This window comes from Mastigoproctus giganteus, chromosome 8, assembly GCF_048544385.1.
Source record: "Mastigoproctus giganteus isolate SK-2022 chromosome 8, ASM4854438v1, whole genome shotgun sequence".
NCBI lineage: Eukaryota > Metazoa > Arthropoda > Arachnida > Uropygi > Thelyphonidae > Mastigoproctus > Mastigoproctus giganteus.
Genome location: NC_143582.1, coordinates 28,345,643 through 28,367,025, shown reverse-complemented (window position 1 = coordinate 28,367,025; position 21,383 = coordinate 28,345,643). Strand labels below are relative to the sequence as shown.

General features: G+C 35.2%; 1 protein-coding gene across 4 annotated transcripts in view; it reads left to right on the top strand.

Moving 5' to 3' along the window:
• Positions 1–21,383, top strand: part of Dys (Dystrophin) — a 932,899-nt gene that overhangs the window by 818,771 nt on the left and 92,745 nt on the right. For all 4 annotated transcript variants that reach the window (XM_090379791.1, XM_090379790.1, XM_090379788.1 and 1 more), the window contains exons 52-53: positions 15,052–15,224; positions 19,561–19,829. In XM_090379791.1, the coding sequence (XP_090235917.1) occupies positions 15,052–15,224; positions 19,561–19,829 (442 nt within the window). The remainder of the gene's footprint in view (positions 1–15,051; positions 15,225–19,560; positions 19,830–21,383) is intronic.

Genomic DNA, 21,383 nt, shown 5'->3' with positions numbered 1-21,383 from the left:
TGAACTAATGAGACTCATGGCAGAAAAGAAAAATATGTGGGATGCATATAAACTATCATGTGACACAGAAGCCTCTAGCTAGATATAAACTGGTCTGTAATCACGTCAAAGGAGGTTAGAGGGGCAAAGGCTGATTATGAGAATTCTTTGGCAAAGGATGCAAAGAAAAAGAGCAAGGAGTTCTTTACTTATGTAAACTCTAGAAGGAAAGGGATGAATCAGATTGGACCACTTAATATAGATGGGTTGACTATTGATGATCATGCTCAGGTAGCTGATAAACTGAATGAGTATTTTGTATCTACATTCATACATAAGGCGTTATGGCGCCTCCGTAGCCAGGTGGGAAGGAGCAGCAGTGCGTACCACACGCTTCTTGATTATACCGGGGTTCGAACCCGTCACCGCCAAATACGGAGGATGCAGAAAGGTCAGGGAATGACCACCGCATATTCCAGGAGCAATATGGCCTTAGTTGCTAATGCTCCTAAAAAAAATAAAATAAAATAAGGAGTTATTCAATGAGGGGAGTGCCAGAAGTTTATCAAACGCTAACAGGGAGCTAAGTGATTTTGTAATAACTGAGAGCAAAGTGGAGGAGAAATTGTTGAAGTTAAACATAAGGAAGGCACCTGAGGTGGACAGAATCTATCCAGTTATATTAAAGGAGGCAGTAAAAGAAGTAAGCAAACCCTTAGCCATAATTATGAGAGCTTCCTTGGACTCAAAGGAGGTCCCCATGGACTGGAGGTGTGCAAATGTATCACCAATTCACAAAGGAGGTTCAAAAGGTGACACAAGTAACTACAGGCCTGTTAGTTTAACTTGAGTTTCGGGGAAAATAATGGAATCACTGGCAGAAGCATTACAGGATCATCTAGACAAGACTGCAATAATAGTTAAGACACAGCATGGGTTCAGACAAAGAAGTCTTGTCTGAACAAATTTGATTGCTTACTATGATGTAGTCACAAAGGAACTGAATGTAAAAAATTATTTTGATATCATATATTTGGGTTTCAGGAAAGCTTTTGATACTGTTGCACATGGAAGACTGCTGTACAAATTGCAGAGGTATGGTATCAAGGGTTTGCCGCTACAATGGATAAAGGGATGGTTGAGTGGGAGTGGTAATCAATGGACACTGCTCTTCGTGGACAAATGTTATTAGTGGACTTCCCCAGGGTTCGGTGTTGGGCCCATTGTTGTTTTGTATATTTATCAATGATATTGATGAAGGTATATCAGATTTAATGTCCAAGTTTGCAGATGATACAAAGGTTGGCAGGATTGTTAATGACAGTATGCTACTCCAACTGGATCTAGATAAGTTGGGAAAATGGGTTGAGAAGTGGCAACTGGGGTTTAACATTGACAAATGCCAAGTACTGTATATGGGTAGCAATAACAGAAGAGAAACGTACCAACTGGGTGGTACTACACTCAGGGAAGTGGAAAGCGAAAAATTACCTGGAGGTAATTGTGTAGCCAAATATGAAGTTCGCTGAGCAGTGCAGACGGGCTGCCAGGGCAGGTCATGGAGTCTTGTTAATGATATATATAGGAATTTTGCTAGCAGGGAGAGGGATGTGATAATCCCGTTATATAAGGCAATGGTCAGGCAATACCTAGAGTACTGTGTACAGGTCTGGAGGCCTCATTTTAGGAATAATGTAAAGTTGCTAGAACGAGTACAAAGAAGGGCAACAAGATTGGTGAGGGGAACAAAGAGGTGCTCTTATCAAGAAAGGCTTAAGTTCTGCAACTTGCAGCGCCTGGAGAGTAGGCATCTGCCAGGTGATCTGATTGAGGTGTATAAGGCCTTGAATGGGTTGAGCAAGCTGAATGCTGATGGGATTCTTCGTCTTGCTTAGACTAAAAACCTGAGGGGGCACAGTTTCAAATTGAGGAGAGTTAGTTGTAGAATAGATGTGCGGAAATTTGCCTTTAGCCAGCGGGTAGTTGATTGGTGGAACAGGCTTCCATCTTTTGTTGTGGAAGCTAATAGCCTAAATAAATTTAAGGCTTAGCTGGACAGGCATTTGGAACGAATGGAGGGATGAAATGGGAGGGGTTTTTTTGGCTGATGCTGCATAAGCTTGCTTTCTTGCATTGTATGCCTCTACTAATGCTAAATCCATAGGGCGTTCCAGTCGTGAACTTAACAAGTCAAGGTCAACATTGTGTAACGTGTTACATTGTCTTCTGAGAATGAAACCCTAGAAGTTCTAGCTTACAGACGCTGTCGATAAACGACAAAACCTATAGAAAATTTTGTTCGTAAATTCTGAAATGTTTATAGTTTTGCGATTATGCTGCCATCTGTCGCTGCGCGCAAATTTGCCAGCTGGCGGAAACTTGAAGATATCCCTACACCTGAAAGTGGTTTCGGGCTTCAATGATGTGCCTTATTCATGCAATAACGTTTTAGTTTTGTAAAGGAGATTTGTAAACACCCTGTATTATGCCATCCTGAAAGCACCCGTGCCCGTAATTCATTCAAGTTTCGTAGATGCTGTTGTGTTTTCACTTCCCGTTCAAGATAGTCCTATACGTTCTCTGCAGGATTTAAATCTGGAAGTTTGTCTGGTCACTTTAAATGCCCCAACATTCTCGTGTCAGTTTAAAACAGTAGAGGCCCTGTGAACCAGACTGTTGTCATCCTCAACGCACCACTGACCCGCCACTTGCTCGCAGTCTGGATGGAATGCCTTTTTGCTTCTCCTTGAACTCGGTGCCTACATGATTAAACGGGGAGTACAGTATAAGCAAAATTTGGATTTGTTAGACCACATCACAGCTTTCCAGTTTTCATGCCTTTTAGCCTAAAATGGGCTGGCCTTTTTTATGTTCAACTGTTAAACATTACTCGTTTTCGGGGAGACCCGAAATTTTTATATTATCCACGTTATGCAATTCTTTTCTCAGATCGGCTGATGAGGTTCTTTGCATCAGTTCTTGTCTTGTTTGAAATTTGTTTTTTTAATTTACTAGACGCCGTATTCATTGTCAATCTCGATCACTTATCACAGATTTCGACCACAGTTCTAACGCTAACTTCTGGTTTATTTTAACTCACATCATTCCAAAGTGTCATTAGTATTCTTTCTGAAACACCCCAACAAATTCAGTTTTTTAACAGCATAGGTTCTTGAACCTTTTATTTTTTATCTGCGACCCCTTTTCATAAGACGAAATTATTAGCGATCCCTCCAGGGTCGTGACCACAGTTTAAGAACCGCTGATGTATAATAATTTCAATAGTTCTATAATAAATATTTAATTTACTCAACTTTTTAATGTTTGCTGCAACCCTCAATCTCTTTCGCGTCCTCCGAAAGGGGTCGCGATCCACATTTTAAGAAACCCTATTCAACAGGATATCGGTATGATAGCATTTGGCAGATCTTTTTAGACCTGCTGGATGCTATCATTCCTTTTTTGCCACTCGTAACATCTTTTCTGCGCCCATCTTTCATGGTGGGAACCCTTGCTATTTTTATTCACAGTTGGTATATCTGTAAATTAAAAAAAAAAATGGGTTAACCTTATACATTTCAGATCCCCCCCCTCCCCCCGCTTAGAAGATTCACGTGTTAATCTGTGATTGTCTGTGGTGAGGAGCGCGAGTGCGGCGGCACACGCTCTTTGAGTGGACCGGGATTCGAGCCCGTGACTTGTTGCTCAAAAAAAAAAAAAAAAAAAAATTCAAAAAGCAAAATGGTTAATTAAACAAGAAACGGGGGGGGGGGAAGCAGCCATTAAGCATGTTCAAAGGTGCATCTTTTCCATTCTGTCCTATACTTCCGAAATCTGGTCTGGTGCTCCTCAAGTAACCGTCAAGAAATTCCTTGCCCCAGAATATTGGGTTCTTAGATGGCTCAATAGTAAGCTTCGTCTTCCCCATACAATATCCAGGCAACAGCTTTATGAAAAGTTAAAAACAAAGCCTCTGCAACCGATGGTCTGGAATCATGCTTCTTGCAAAGTTAATTACTTCTGCATGCGATTCACCAAACTTAGCCAATATAATAGCTGCTCCCAACAGAGAAAATTCAAGAAACCAACAATTCAAATGCAGGCTCAAACAAATGGACAGAATGTTCTTCAATGCATTCCTTCATCCCCTAAATCATCACAACATTGATTGCAAATGCTTACTCAACTCTGAAGCCTACAGGAGTCAGATATCCGATAAAATGAAGAGAAATAAAAACAACAGCCTGCCTTCAACCCAGTAACTCGAACTGAAAGCCAAATGTGCTGTTCTGCAATTTTTTTTTAATTCATAAGTATAATTCCTATTCATTGTTAATGTTTACATGATATCTGCTATGTATTCCATTATTTTATTTTATTTCCTTTGTATTGTATTATCTGTCCCTAGCCATGTGCTGTTGACGGGGGCTTGCTGTATTTGCAATAAATGAACATTTATTTATTTTCTGGATTTTACAACTATGGCCAGGAAACTTTATCTATAAAAATAATTTGCAAGATGCTTGTCTCCTTCAGAAATGTTTTAGCTGCGAATGAAGCGAAACCTGAAATAACTTTCTCAAAGCTAAAGTAATCAAAAAATAAATGTCGGGGTTGCCTAATATCTCGATTATGCTGACGTAGTGCCCGTCACACGTTTAGAAGTTGGGGACGTAAAGTGCTGCGATTTCTGAACCCTTACTGCTAGAAAATTTGGTGTATTTAAAATGTAAATTATAATAAGAATGTTTAAAATTCTACTTTAGATTAATGCTTTATATATGCAAAGGGCTACAGATAATTACAAAGAAAGTGTTACTTTGGACATTTTGATTAGACTCTAGTGATGTATTTATTCAATCTTCGTGGGGAAGGCAATATTGGTGGGTCCTTAGGTGTGCGTCTATCCGTAAATATGCTACTGCATAATACGAGATGTTGCATCGATGAAACTTGAAAGGTAATTTTTAATGCAAAGTTTAGTGTTCTTTGATTCTTCTGCGAATTTATTATATATTATATTTCAGCCATATTTATTTAGGGCTTCCAGACGACAAAAACTAATAAAGTATAAATTAAATAATATAAACTTCTTATTTGGAAATTGTTTATCGAGATATATATATTTGTTGCTCATTTATTCATATATATAATATGACAGTATTATATATTATTGCAATTTAATATAGTGATACTAAATTCTAAATAGTATTAATATTATTATATAGTAGTATATACTGTATATAAAGGTATATTTTTAATTAATTATATTTATTAATTAATAATACTATCTTTTTAATTAATATATGTATGTTTTTAACGAATATTATTATGCTTCATATATATTATGACAAATGATCAGTAGTATAAGTAAACAAACAAAGATAGGTAGGAATTTCTGAAAACAATAGTTGCACCCAGCCTATTGGGGCCTCCTCGCTGACTCTGAGGGGTTGTATGTTAGCCAATTTCAGGTGGAGGGAATAGGACTGATCGGCTCCGAACACACTTGTACAAATTTGTCATATGGTCGAAAATCTTAATATGCCTTAAAACTATTTTACACACTAGGGGGACAATCATGAGTTCAATGGCGTGTTTGAAAAATCAATGTTTAGTATTTTGGTATAAAATTGTAACTGTAATACTTAATTTAAACGTAAACCTCCTATCTTTATACTCATCAAAGCTACAATTTCCATATAGAGTAGAATACAGGATTTAGGACAGGAGAAAAAAAAAAAAAAAAGTATTATGGTTCGGCTAGTATTTCACATTTTCAATTACTGTAGTATCGTGGAGACTGTTCACAAGGGTTTTCGTATATTTGATTAGACTAAAGCCTGACTGCAGTTAAAGTAATTTCTGAAAATTGAAGCGCCTCATCAAGAGATTGGAAGGGTGATTATCTAGAAAATAGCAGCTTTTTGTCATCGTATGCAGTAACGAGCACAGTGGAGTCTTGAATAATAGACGGGGAGAGTTGAACTGAATCGCGTGATTATACTTCAGTGTTGTAGTCCTAATGGACGAGGATAAGAGTAATTTAAGTAATTGTTTACATAACTTGCTCTTTAGTTATGGGGACTGTATAACTGAGATAATATTGTTTGCTGAGCGCTCCATATTAATCATGAGCGCCTTATTTCTTTGAAACTGCGTAGTGGTTTACTAGCAAATTAAGCCCACCTAAAATTTTCCTCGAAAATGCAGATAAAATTAGATCCTTTATTGGAGTAGGAAAAATCATAATAGCTAGGTTATGGAAAGTTAGGAACATTTTGCGTTAATTTTTTGAGGAACGAAAGTGTCATACTCTAAACCAGTGGTGTCCAACCTTTTCCCGTACGGGGCCCATATTCAAAGTTAGATTTGTTTCGCGGGCCATACCGAGTGATTCGAACAAAATTAGTGTGTTACATTTTCCATATCTTGTTACATGTAAAAGAAAGTATTTTCATGTTACCGTTTTTTATTTTCAGGCTACATAATATGTGCATATTATATAAAAAAAAATGCAAATTCCCAATACTTATGTGCAACAAATCTATATCAGTGATTTATTTTTTAGATTTTATTAAAATTATATGACTTTTTTTTTTTTAAACTTTACTTTTGCTTTTAAATGGTCACTTCAGAAATTTTACAACCTGAAAAGGATGAGTGCTTTTCAATATTAAGGTGAATCAATAAATATAATGATACACCTAAAATTGAAAATATTCGAAATAATTCATTAAGTACAATACGCTTACTGAATAAATTTACTGAAATACTAAAATACATTTACTGAACAAAACTTAACATTTAATGAGATAATTAAGGCTGAATATATTTAGATAATTTCTCAAAATTTGGTTGAAAGGTTTTGATGCCAATTCTCCATACAGAATGAAGATGCTCATCTGTTATTCTTTTTTTTTTTTTTTTTTAATATTTATTTGTTTTCATACATGAAAAAACTTGCTTGCAAACATACGTTGATCTGAATAAAGTAGCCATTTTCGTGATATTTTATTTTATAAGCGGAAAATCTTCAGATGGGAGAGCCTTGTAGAATTAAAGTACTGTAGTTTATTTTCACAGTCAATATACAGGTACCCCTCATTTAATTAACAGGGTAGTCAGGTTCCTATGAAATCTCGTGATCACAAGAATGGGTTGAGCACGCTGAATTCTGATGGGAGCCTTCCACTTGTTCAGATTACTAAGGGGGCATAAATTCAAATTAAGAAAAGACAGATGTAGAATAGATGTGCGGAAATTTGCCTTTAGCCAGCGGGTGGTGGAACAAAATTCCATCTGTTGTTGTGGAAGTTGATAGGTTGAATAAATTTAAGGAGGAACTGGACAGGCATTTGGAGGGAATGGTGTGTTTTTTTTTTTTTTTTTTTTGATTGATGCTGCATAAGCTCATACACTTGCTTTCTTGCATCACATGCTACTACTACAAGAACGTAATCACAAAAAAGGGTGATTACGTTCTTGTAGTAGTACAAACGCTAACAAAAATACAACAATGTTAACAAAAATACACCATTCTAGACTTCGTGTATCTTCTGCTCTCTTTAAAAAAGCATTAATCTGGGTTGCTTTTGCTTGTTAGATCTTTTTAAATTTCATCGTATGGAACTAAGCATTTTTAAAGCTCCCTTTTGAACTTTAAACTTCTTTCAGTCGAAGAATCTGCATTCAAAAAATAAGATTCTAATTGCTTGGCTAACTTTATGCCTTCCCGTATGCTTTTTAGTGTAAAATTTGGAAGTTTAGAATTTTCATCTGCAATATCATCCTCTGAATTTATTTGATTTGCTTCCAATACCATTTTCATCAAATTCACTTTGCCAGCCTCTTTTTCTACCAGTAATTCTTGAACGTCTTCAGTACTCATACTTTTTTTTTTTTAGGAGCATCGGCGACTAAGGCCATGTTACTCTTTGTATATTGTCTATAAATTGCGTGTGTTTCGGGATCTATTTTGCTGGACGAAAAATCTGAGTTTCCGGGAGAAGAAACCATGCTAACCTCGCCTGAGACCGACGAACTCAGCCACGTTGTGCAAAAGACCCATAGAAATTTCTCCCGTCATCGACTGGATTTGAACTCGGGTCTTATCCACCCGGTGTGATAAGCAGGGCGATTCTATCAACTGTGCTACCCATTAGGGTTTCAATAGTCATATCATCAAAATCTTCCCCTCGTACCAACTTAGCAATTTCTACTATTGCACTGATTCTGTTTTCTGCCATTTCGATCATATTTCCCGAATGAACTGACTCTGGCCATACATTTTTCCACACGCATTTAATTAACGTTGACGGTTTTACTTCTTTCAGCGATAAAACTATGATTCTGATACGGTCCACAATTGAGAAATGTTTCCATGCCTTCATCACGTCAATATTTTATTAGTCAATTCGGAATAAATTTTTTCCCCCAAAATCTATTGTAACAGATTTTCTGATGTAATGAATTTCAGAGGTAGATATATGATGCCTTGATCGAATGGCTAAATTAAAGAAGTTGTACTAGGTGGTAGGAACATTACTTCGTTTGGATGACTTAAATCTTTTGGATGGCTTGGTGTGCTATCCAATAGCAATAAAACTTTGAAATCCAGATTTTTCCACAAGTTTAACAGTACAGAATCTAACACAGGGATTTCCAACAAAGTAAAATACTGGGATTTCCCCCCCCCCCCTTTTTTTTTTTCGCATAACAATAAGCGAGCCAAAAGCGGGGATTCACAAAGACAATGGAAATGTTTAAAAATTACATCCAACACAATACAGAGTTTTCCCATGCACAAAAGCTTAAAAATAACGTGTTATATAAGTACCATGTTGTGGAGGTTTGCCAAAGTTTATCAATCGTGTTAGAGCAAAACTGTTTTTTAAATTACCATGTTATACGGGGGTTGCCTGTACTTATTTTGGAACCATGTTTTGGCTTGAAGATCAATAATTTCAAGTTGCAAGCTGGGATTGTAGTTTTTATGGAAATAAATGGGTTCTCCAACAAGTTGGTGTCCACATCAACTTGTTGGAGATCTTATATCAGTAAATCGACTTTCAGACTCGTCAAAAAGTAATTGTAATAACGAGAGGCAATGATTCTTTGGGAATATGTTTCTCCTTTAGCTGGGTACAACATTCAAAGTGAACTAAATTGTCTTGCTCAATTTGGGATTAAAATAATAACTTATTCTGAAATGATTCAATGTCACCAAAGAAATCAGACTAATTTTCCTCTCCCTTATAGTTTTAAATTAAGAGCATTTAAATGACTAAAAATGTCTGTGTGAATTTCAAGATCTAGCAGTCACTCCATATTTGAGTTGTTTTATTGGTTTTCCTTTTTCTGTCATGAAAATATCAATTTCACAACATTGTTTAAAGAACCGATGTAATACTTTGCCACGACTAAGGCATCTCACTGCACAATATAAAATTACATCATCATATTCAGCTTCAATTTCTAAAAGAAACTGTTGAAACATATGGTGATTAAGGCCATGTGATCTTTGAAGTAACCACATTCGTAATGTGCTGGAGATCCAATACTTTCCCACAGAGCTTCTTGATGCAAATGCAGTGAATTCCAATCGGAGGTTCAGCTCTGACATCTATCATTTTCTTGGTTATTCTACCCATAAGCCCAATGTTTTACCGATCATATTTTTTGCACCGCCAGTTGTGACTCCTACTGGATTTTCAATATTTAATCATAGCTTTTCAATAAATTGGCAAAAATTTCAAGGAGACTTTTACCTGTAGTTGTTCCATGCATACTCTATAAGTCAGTTAAATCTTCAGTTGGTACAAAATTATCATTAATTCCAGTAATTCTAGGTATGAAGATAAGGAGTTGATGTGTCATTTGCATCAGTACTGTCATTCAGTGTCACACCAAAATATTTCATTTGTTTTATGTTTTCCAAAAGTTGTTCAAACAAATTCTTTACAATATCTTCTACTCTTTGCATAATTGTTTGTTGAGACAAACTAATGTCTTGTATCACTGTTCGTTTCTCCAGACAAATTTCTTCCACAACTTTTAACAAACACCTTTTAACAAATTCACCATCACTGAACGGTTTACTTTCAAAAGCTATCAAATGTGCAACTTTATAGCTGGCACTTACAGCAGATAAATTTCTTGACTGATACGTTTTCAGTGTGTTTTGTTTTTTTCTTAATTCGTTTTGTAACGATGAACACTTTGCTCTTCGCAACACTCCTTTATGTTGATCATAAGATTTATGCTTAGAATCATAGTGTCGTTTTAAAGTATATTCTTTGAAAACTCACATAGTTTGCTTACATACCAAACACACTGCTTTTTCCTGGTAATCAATGAAGAAATAGTCTTCAGTCCACCTTTGATCAAAAACACGACACTCCAAATCGATTTTCCTCTTTTGGAACATTTTTAAGGATGTTTTTTTTTTTTTTTAAATTCAATACAAATTAATAATAATTCAATAAATGAACAAGTTCTATCAAAATAGTAGAATTTCACGATATGAAATTTAGTGTACTTAGTGTACATATGACTGTATTTAGTGTACATATGACAGCACTAAACCACATGCACATGTTCGATACAGTCAAGCTCGACCAGACCAAAAACCAAACTATTAGTTTTAGGCCACCCGAATAATTAAATTCATCTGCCATGCATTGTGTATTCTGTCTATAAATTGCATGTTCTCTGGCCGATTTTCCTGTTTTGCTGGACGAAAAACCAGAGTTACTGGTGGAAAAACCTTGCTATCTACGCCTGAGTTTGACTAACTCAGCCACTGAGTGAAAGTTGAGCTCGACACTTGCATGACTGTATGCACAGTGGGTTGACTCTCTAAAATGCTGTTTTAGTTAACTTTCTGTGCGGGCTGTATAAAAATTAATTGCAGGCCGCAGGTTGGACACCACTGCAAACCATACATAATCCTCCCTCCTCATAAGATTCTGCCTGTGGTATTTTTATTTATAATTTATGAAACCAGTATACAGTAATAGTTTGTGTCCCCCCCCTGCTCAGGAGAAAATTAGGGAAAATAATTCTTAAATACTGACTACTTGATATTAGTTATGGTATGCAAGTCCCAAACACCAATAAGACGTGACCAAACAGAAGCATGTCCTTAAAAAATGATCTTTATATTATTATTAGCCATATGGTGCAAGGAAGCCTGAGGCTTATGCTGCACCAGCCAAAAATAAAATGAGAGAGAGAGAGAGAGAGAGAAGTAGAAAGGAATCACCAAGAAAGAGAAGAATGATGATATCCAGCTCAGGACCCTGGGTTTTCCAAGCCCATACTCACCAGATGTGAGCCCCTGGGGGTAAATATTGGGAATTAATTTAAAAAAGCACACATGTGTAGCTATAATAAAAAGATCATAGTGCATTTGTATATGTACATGAACTTGAATAAAAAAAAAAAAAAATTACCTGTGACATTTCTTTCCTCACATCTCAGAGTCAAGTGCTGCCTTTTATTATTGATATCCATGAAAGTTACTGTATTTAACATGTGTTAAAACTATTTTTTCAAGGGCAAATTATGAATGTGGAGGGGAAAATAGTAATGATTTCCACTTAGAGACTTATTAGTTCAGTGTTTTTGAAATATGACCTTGATGAGGTCATACATATTGGTACTGTATTTGAAGTTTTGATGAAGTAAATATTCTACATTAAATAGTCCCATAAAGTTGGAAGTATTGTGTGATATAATGTTGATGAGAAGTTAATATGAAGAAAGCTTAAAATAATCCACTTTTTTCTTGTACAATTTTTAAATTTAGAGTCTGAATATGCAATATAGTGGTACATTCATAATCTGCTTTGTTGGAAGTTCACAACTGGAATAAAGGGAAAAAAACCCATCAAACCATGCATCTGTAGCATACTTCCAGAGAGCTGAGATGAAAGGTGCATTTTCTCAGGAGGGTGAATTAAAGACAGGGAAATTCAGTTTGTTCTGTTATTTTTTACACCCTTAGAATTATGAAATTTTAGTATTCCAAAAAAGGAAAGTTAACAAGAATTTCATGTGATCTTATTTATCCTTACATGTTGATCAGATACAGTATCATTCATTCCAAATAAGAATCTACAAAAGGATTATATATTTCATAATGTTTATAATATTATACTCCTAAACCGGCATTGTTTTTTGTTTAGAAACCATTTTTTCTACAACACTGCCTGAAGTACCAATAAGAAGTATTTTTGCATCTCTATACTTCCTACATTACACCATCCATATAACTTTTTTTGCTAAATACTTATATTAGTTGTTTTGGATTTTGCAAATAGCATTTCTTTCTACTAAAGTATAGTTACTACCCCCTTGCTATGCCTGAAGATTAGGATTCTTCTCTGAAAGTCTTCCCAGTTATGAAGCATGCCTTCACTGGTTCATACTGCCAAAATAGAATTATGTAGTTCATATGGGTTAACTTCAAGAAAATTGAGTTCATCACAAGAAAATTTTCAAAAGTGAGTGAATCAGTCACTGTTGAGATAGCTAAGCTAAATGGATCTGTTTGGAAAGGAGTAGTGGTCATTACCTCACAATTTTTTCTAAACAAATTGTGCTGGTTTTTAGCTTGTCATATGCTAATCAAGAAAGTAATAAATACCAAAACTTTGATGAATTAAACATTTTTCATTCAGAATGAATAGCATATAGGGCAGTTATTATTAATGCTGTTCATCTTTCAGATAGAAGAACTTGGAAAGTGTAAAAAGGTCTTGACAATCAATACATTTAGAGAAAACAATACTCACAAAACGTAACTGATGCTTAGTCAAATTGCACGTTTCCAAAATATTTCAGCTGCAAATGATTAGGAAACAACTATTTACAAGTTAACAAATTGTACAAAACCTGTTGATGTCACTACTATCTAAGACAGAGAATTCTTAAACTCAAAATATATGCAAAGCAAAAGATTGATATTCTCCATGATAAACATGATTAGAGCTTCATGCTGTTATATCCATTAAGAGTTAGCTACGATTTAAACCACTGTTATGCCATATTAATTACCTTTCGTAAATAGTATCACTTTCCAGAACCTATACCAGTCCCTTGATCACATGCACCTCTCAGTGCTTATTGTTCAGGTAAATAAGTGAAGGAGATATCATGGGAGTAATAGACTCCATTGAACACTCATAGAGACCCAGTAACTTAACCAAACCACTAAAAGATCAGTGCTCTTTACATTATATCCAAGAGAACTGATCTTTTAACCCATTATAACAGGATTTTAAATCCTGAGGGGAAAAAAAATGAAATCGGGAAAAACTATTATAAAGTTATGTTCTGTTGCCAAATAGATGTAGCCATAAAGCATCCATATCCTTCCATATAGTTCTATTTATAGTCTTATATTTAAATTTTCTTATGTATGTAGCTTTATTTTTCTTTTGATAAATTTCTCCCCCCTTCTCAATAATTTTGAAATTTTTTACATTAAAAGTATGGTAGCATTTATCAGCATGTTCTGATATCTCAGATTTCCTGGTATACAGAAAACTGAGATAGCAGAGCATGCTTGAATGTTTCCACACTTCTAATAAAAAATATTCCAAAATTATTCAGTGGAGGGAAGGGTTGTGGGGTGTTATAAAAAGAAAAGTTAAAGAAGCTATGGATATAAGAAAATTTCAAGATAAAATAATAAATACAACCATACGGAGAGATATAGGTGCATTATGGTTGCACTTATCCTGCAACAGTATATAAATTTATAATAAAAAAAATCTTTTATTTTACATTTTTTGCATCCCCCCCCCATCTGGGTTTAAATACAGTAGTGGTTAGGATCTCTCTCTCTCTCTCTCAGGGTAATTCGGGATTTTTTTTTTTTTGCTGGTGCATCATAAGCCTTAGGCTTCCTTGCACTGTATGGCTAATAATAATAATGATAATGATAACTTACTGAGTCTCTCTGATTGACCAATCAGGAACCATTCACTCTCTTTTATGATGTAACATCCTTCACTTAGTTCAGAGGAGTAGTGCATGTAATCAAAGGACTGCTGAGGTTCCAGAATGATACTATTTATAAAGGTAATTATTGTGGTATAACAGCAGTTTAAATTGCAGTTATCACTTTATGAGCACAGTTGTTTAAATTTATTTAATTAGCTGAAATAAACTCAAAATTTGTATTTGTTATCAACATTCAATTTTGATCATGGCAAGACTTTTGGTTCTCATTGAAGATCAAACAGTAGTTGATTTTGTTTCAACTATTGCATTGAAATACTCCCGAAGTCTTCTAGTATTGTACTACATAGAGAAAATTGAGGGCTTAGTGTCAGACAATGGTAACTATAAAATTGTGTTTTTGTTTTGAGACAACTTTAGTTTTAACTTTATGCAAATAACAATGCATATCATGTCATAGAAATGTATTTCTCTAGTAGGTTACAAATTAGCTTGGGCTATAAGCACATTTCCGGTAAACCAAGAAAATGTCAAATGAGTTTTTTTTTGTTAATTACAGAAATGTTTATTACAAAATGATTTTATAGTTAACGTTATCTGACACTAAACCATCAATTCTAGAAACGGCCAATTCTAGAAATTATAGGTAAAAATAGTTATGTTTTTAAAATGGAAGTTTTACTTCCATATGCTGCTTGCCTGTTCACTTAGGCAAAATGTATTAACCATTCACTAATGGAAGCCACTCACCAGCCAGATGGGAAATTAATAAGCTTGAAACAGCTGTCTTGATGGTGTTTCAGATTTTTAAATGTATCGCAGATTCATCTATTCAGGTGATACTGTACAATTTAAAAGATATTAGCAACTTAGGCAGAACTGTAATAACAGTATACTGTAAGTTGATAAAAGCCATAGCACCGAAAACTATGTGCTCAATCTGCAGTGAAAGTAACAAATCTCTCCACAAAACAATTATGAATATGTATAAGTATGAAAATGTGGATTTTGGTCTAAATCTTTTTTTTTTTAAACACAAAATATAAATTTGAATAACCGTTTAAAATTTATTAAACTGTTTTTTTCCTCCCCTTTCATCAGGATCTTCAGCGAGAAATAGAATCACAACGTGATTTACATCTGACCTTAAATGAACGCAGTAGTCAATTACTCCAAAGTCTAGAAAGTCAAGAAGATGCCTTACTTCTACGAAGAAAACTAGAGGAAATGAACCAGAGGTGGAATGCTCTTCGTCTCAAGACTGTTTCACTCAGGTACTTTTGAATCAATTATATGTAATACACAAAAAATTAATAATAATCAGCTTGTGTAGTCAGAATATTCTTACTCTGGTATTTCTTTATATGTCTAGAAATGTAAACAATGCATTTGCATAGTAGTAATAGAGGCATGTGATACAAGCAAGCAAACGTATGAGCTTATGTAGCATCAGACAAAAAAAAATCACACAACCATTCCCTCTAAATGTTTGTCCAGTTCCTCCTTGAATTTATTTAACCTCTCAACTTCCACAATGACAGATGGAAGTTTGTTCCAGCAATTAACCACCCACTAGCTAAAGGCAAATTTCCACATGTCTATTCTACAACTGTTTTTCCTCAATTTGAATTTATGCCTTCTAGATTCGTAATCTGAGCAAGTGGAAGAATCCCATCAGAATTCAACATGCTCAACCCATTCAAGGCTTTATACACCTCAACCAGATCACCTCGCAGGTGCCTAGCCTCCAACCGCTGCAATTTGCAGAACTTAAGCTTTCTTGGTAAGAGGACCTCCCATCGTTCCCCCTCACCAATCTTGTTGCCCTTCTCTGTACATGCTCAAGCAAATCTACATCCTTCCTAAAATGAGGCCTCCAGACCTGTATACAGTACTCAAGGCGTGGCCTGACCATTGCCTTATACAAAGGAATAATCACCTCCTTTTCCCTGCTAGCAAAATTGCTGTATATCATTGACAAAACCCCATGACCTGCTCTTGCAGCTTGTCTGCATTGCTCAGAAAAATTCATGTCTGACTGCACAATTACTCCCAGGTCTTTCATTTTTCTACATTCTCTCTGCATTTTGGTGCCTTGATAAATATTTAAGCCACTTTGATTATTAAATTCTATTAAAATTTGGTTTAGAAGGCTTTAATATTAATATTTAGTTTAATATTTTTTAATATTTGGTTTTATATTAAGCAGAAAATAGCTTTATATAATTTATACAGCATTTATATTAGAATTTTTTTAAAATGGTTTTTTATAATAATACAACTGAAAGTTAATCTGTATTTTGTAATTTGATTCGAACTCAATAGCATTGTTCATATAAAGCACTACACCAAGTGGCCATTGAAGAAATATGATTATCCATCCAGGGTTGTCAATTTTATGTTATCAAAAGTAGTAGTAGTATTAGTGGCATGTGATGCAAGAAAGCATGTGTATGATCTTATGCAGCATCAGCCAAAAAAAAAAAAAAAAAAAAATTACACCATTCCCTCCAAATGCCTGTCCAGTTCCTCCTTAAATTTATTCAACCTATCAACTTCCACAACGACAGATGGAAGTTTGTTCCAACAATTAACCACCCGATGGCTAAAGGCAAATTTCCGCACATCTATTCTACATCTGTCTTTTGTTAATTTAAATTTATGCCCCCTTAGGTTCGTAATCTGAACAAGTGAAGGATCCCATCAGAATTCAGCGTGCTCAACCCATTCAAGGCCTTATATACCTCAATCAGATCACCGTGCAGGTGCCTAGTCCCCAACCACTGCAATTTGCAGAACTTAAGCCTCTCTTGGTAAGAGGATCCCTTCATTCCCCTCACCAATCTTGTTGCCCTTCTCTGTACACGCTCAAGTAAATCTACATCCTTCCTAAAAAGTATTAGGATAATCATTAGCTAATCATGTGATTTGAAGAGATCTATTCAAATCCCATTGAAAACTGAATTCTTCTAGGCCTCTTCAATCTGGGCTGTAGTTAGTTGATTTCAGAAGGGAATAAGGCTTTTTCCCATGAGTTATTTTGGGTTTTTAACCTGCACAATCAGCTGGTGAACACAAGCTTGAATAGAGATAATACATGACAAATTGAAGCAACTGAAGTACCAAGAACTGACACACCACAGCCCAATTAGCTGATAAATCAGAATTTTCCAAGAAAAAGCATCTGCGCTTTGAATTTGGAGGCTCATTGTGTGAATTATTTTCACACAGTGCCTCTCTAATGTGTTTCTTTTAATTGCTATCCCAATGTTTGAATATCTGAATTGCTATTCAGTTCAGTGTACCTCACATCCATGTACTCATTATTATCATGTCATTAAAGATAACGATCATTACTCCTAGATATGCTGAAGAATGTTATTTGTAAATTTATTATATCAACAGTATTTAAATCTTCTACTTCAATTTTGGAAGCTGATTACCATGCCAGACTAAACTAGGATGATGATTCTGACTTAGTCATAGGCATTTCTACAGCCATTGTTATAGAGATTGTATAACAAAAGGAGATTCTGTTCTTTTGTTCATTGAGGAAATTCTTTATTTCTGCACATTACTACATGGTAGACAAGTTCCCACTGAAAAATATTCGTATAAATGCTGAGTTAATATAAATTTCATCAATTGACAGTGCATCAGTTTCAAATTTGAAAATTTTTGTTGATGAGTTTCCAGTACTTTTTGATGTCATTAAAAATAGAGAAATAGAAGAAGTAACTGAAACAGAAGTTTCATTGTGAGTGCCCATGATACACTATTATGAAAGAATTGATGTACTCTTGTCATCAGTTAGGAAACTGAGGAGTGCATAATGAAGTTTGAAATATAATAAATTATCTCAAATCATGCTTTTAACAATACCGCATAGATATGCCGAGTGAGAGAGGAATATTCAGCCAGTTTAGATAAAAAAAAAAATTGACTAAGTTAAGATCTATTTCTGGAAGCTTTATAAATGCTCTTGACAGCAAAGTCTGAACAGCAACAAAACTTTGACTCAACGTTTCTTAAGAGGGAAAAATCTGCAGTATCTTTTTTGAATCATCATAATCAGTTAATATCTAATAGACAGATCTAAAGAGAAATCTGCAGACACAACAATCTTAGGTAACATAATGTCTGAAAGCATACCGCACTGATAAACAATCCTGTGGCCATATTTTAACGTATGTTGTTAGTGAATTTTAATTTCTGGTGGTGCAGTACTGATTTTTTTAAAAACTTCCTGCATTTTTGAAAAATCTGCTTTCCTCCTGTGTTTTTTTTTTTTTTTTTTTTTTTTTTTGTGAAGAACTCCTGATTTAAAAAAAAACAAACTGTGTGTACTCTGTACGCATGAAAGATGTTTTATTTTATGCGAAAACATACTTGACTTGGACGAGGTTATTTGTATTGTTGTGTTCTTAAACAATAATTCTACAACTTTTCATAGTAAAGCTTACTCTACCGAATCAATGTTAGTGACTGAGTTAGTGTCATTAGCAGTATTTAGGAAGTGACGTAATTTCTGTTTCGCATTTTCGTTACCAATCGGTTTTACTTCATTCCAAAATGTTTAGTATGAACAATGTAATGTTTTATGCTCACACCTGCTACTTACTCTACCCAATCAGCGTTAGTGACAGAGTTAGTGTCATTTAGGGTATGACTTCATTTATGCCATTCCCGTCTTGCATTTTCATTACCAATCTGTTTTACTTCAGTCCGAAAAATTTAGTATGTGCTGCCAAATCTATTTTCGTACCAGTTACCTGATCTCCAGCTTTTCAAAAGCTAAAAGTAGGCACCTATGCAACTATCTTCCTGACCATGGTAACCCATTTTCTGACAGTTGTGGGTTTCAGTTCTCTCAACTCTCTGTCTCTAACGTCAGCTCATTAAGGGTGCCATTACAGTTTCCTCACTATCCATTTCAATTGTAACCATGTTCTGGGCATTATTTATGGTGGTCTTCCTTGCTTGTAATGAATGGTTACATTATGTTCTGCCTTCCATTGGCATATAGTGTTTCCAACAGTTTTTAGTGTTCCTTCCCTTTTGCTGTCTGGAAGAGGAACATACCTGCTATGTGACAACCTGTTATCACACCTCCTGTTAAGGGATGTAGGAGCTTTACTTGCCCCATTATATTCCATGTAATTGTTATTGAATGCACATGTCTTTTAATCCTGCTTTTAGCTGTTTTTACTATCCACCTGTCATGTGACTACTGGAATTAACTATTTCCCTCCAGTGAGGTTTTTCAGTACATGTTGAAGAATAGCATTTATATCAAAGGCTGAATTCTCACAACTGTAATGCTTTCATAACAGCATTTCAGTTTTCAGTAAAGGTAGCATAATAAAGAAATGCCCACCTTATTTTAACATATTGAATTTAAGTATGGCAATACATGGAAATAAACAATAGATAAATTATGAATTCTTAAATTCTGTGGATTTCTGTTGTCTTTCGTATGAGTGCAAATGTGTTAGACAATTAAAATATATTGTTCGCATATTACAGTATTAGATAGAATATATTTACATTTTACATTTCATTTCTGTAGTTTGTTACATATTGAATTGTTACTGTGTTTATTCATTGTAGGAATCGTTTGGAAAGCAATGCTGACCAGTGGAACCAACTATTATTGTCCTTAAGAGAACTGACAGAGTGGGTTATCAAGAAAGAAACAGAATTATCTGCTCAACCCCAAATCGGAGGAGATGTGGGAACTATAGCAAAACATCAAGATGAACACAGAGCTTATCGCCGACAACTTGATGATAAGCGGCCAGTCATCGAGAGTAGCTTGTTGGCTGGCCGACATTATGTTGCCAAGGAGCCTCCTCTGTCTGACACAAGTGATTCTGAAGGTATTTATGTTGTATGCATAGGGTTTTGTTAGTAAATATCTTTTTTAATATTTCAATATTTGGATTAGATCTTGGTGTGTATATGTGAGAGAGAGAGAGAGAGAGAGAGAGAGAGAGAGAGAGAGAGAGAGAGAGAGAGAGAGAGAGAGAGAGAGAGAGGTTTAAAATTGCATTCAGCATTATGTAATTCCTCTTACTTTTCAATTTGTAAGTTTATATACCTCATATTGCTACCTCTAAATATTTCCCTTTTAGGTAATACAGCCGGTCCCCGACTTATGCAAGGGTTGCATTCCCCGAAACCTTACATAAGTCGGAATTTACCTAAATGCTTATGCAGCACTTGCAACTTTGATTGAAGCAAGGAAGAAATGTTCGGGGAACATGTAAATAGAATTATTTATTCAATTTTTTTATCTCATGCGCAGGAAAAAATTACAAAAGTGTATAAAATTACAAAAATTTCAAAATTATACAGTTACAAAAAGAGAGAGAGAGGAGACAGGCATAATGTCAGCAAGTTTTACTTTTCAAGCATTGTTGCCAGAATTAACTCTCCATGCACTCTGCTGCGGAAGTTGAGGGCTGTGAAGATTTAGAAGGAGTTTTTTCCAATACATCACAAAATTTCTCTGCAGCTGCAGAATTGGCACTGGCAACATCACTGCATACTTTAATGTTTTGGAAACCAGCACGATGGTTGAACCTATTAAACCACCCGTTGCTTGCTACAAACTTGGCTTGGGGTTCACTGTACTTATCCTTAATATCTTCATAAATACTTCTTGCTTTTTTTTTTTTTTTTTTTTAATGAAAACCTCAAACATGAGAAGTATTAGAGCCTATAGTACTTAGTACCATGCATGGATTAGATGTTGAGAAGATGAAAGAGGATATTTGTTGACATTAGACTTGAACTTCTGTAGACACTAATTTTCAGGAAATACGTATGAAGGTGGTTCCAGAAAATAGCAGTTGAATGAATAAACGAGGAAGATGAAAAGTTGGTTCTGTGAGTTTGAAGTTGGGCAGTAAATGGATGCTGGCTGGTGGCTGCATGTGTTTGGACCGTTTTGAAAGAGAGCAGGAATTACTGAAGCCAATTCAGAAGAATGGTGCCCCTTGAAGTATCTGTAGAAAAGGCATGCAGCAATAGCAGTACGTGTATGAGACAGAGATTCTATTAGAGATGAGTCATTAATTAACCTAACTGCCTTCTTCTGAATGGAATCTAGAAACTTGAGAGGAGGTTTTGGGGGGCACTGCCCCAGATGTGGGAACAATATTCCATGGTAGGACAGATTTGCAATTTATACAGAGTGAACAGTTACTTTTCTTCCAAAACAGTTTGGAAGAAAAGTAATGCTGGGAGCAAAAGAGAAAATCAAGTTTTTTAGATGCAGAGGAATCAATATTTGTAATGTGCTTGTGCCAAGAGAGATTAGAAGTCAAAGTAATCCCCAAAAGAGAGATATCATCTCGTCTAGAAATTGGTGTGTCACCAAAGATAAGTATAGGAGCAGAAGAATCTTTTTTGCGAGATATAAGACAACA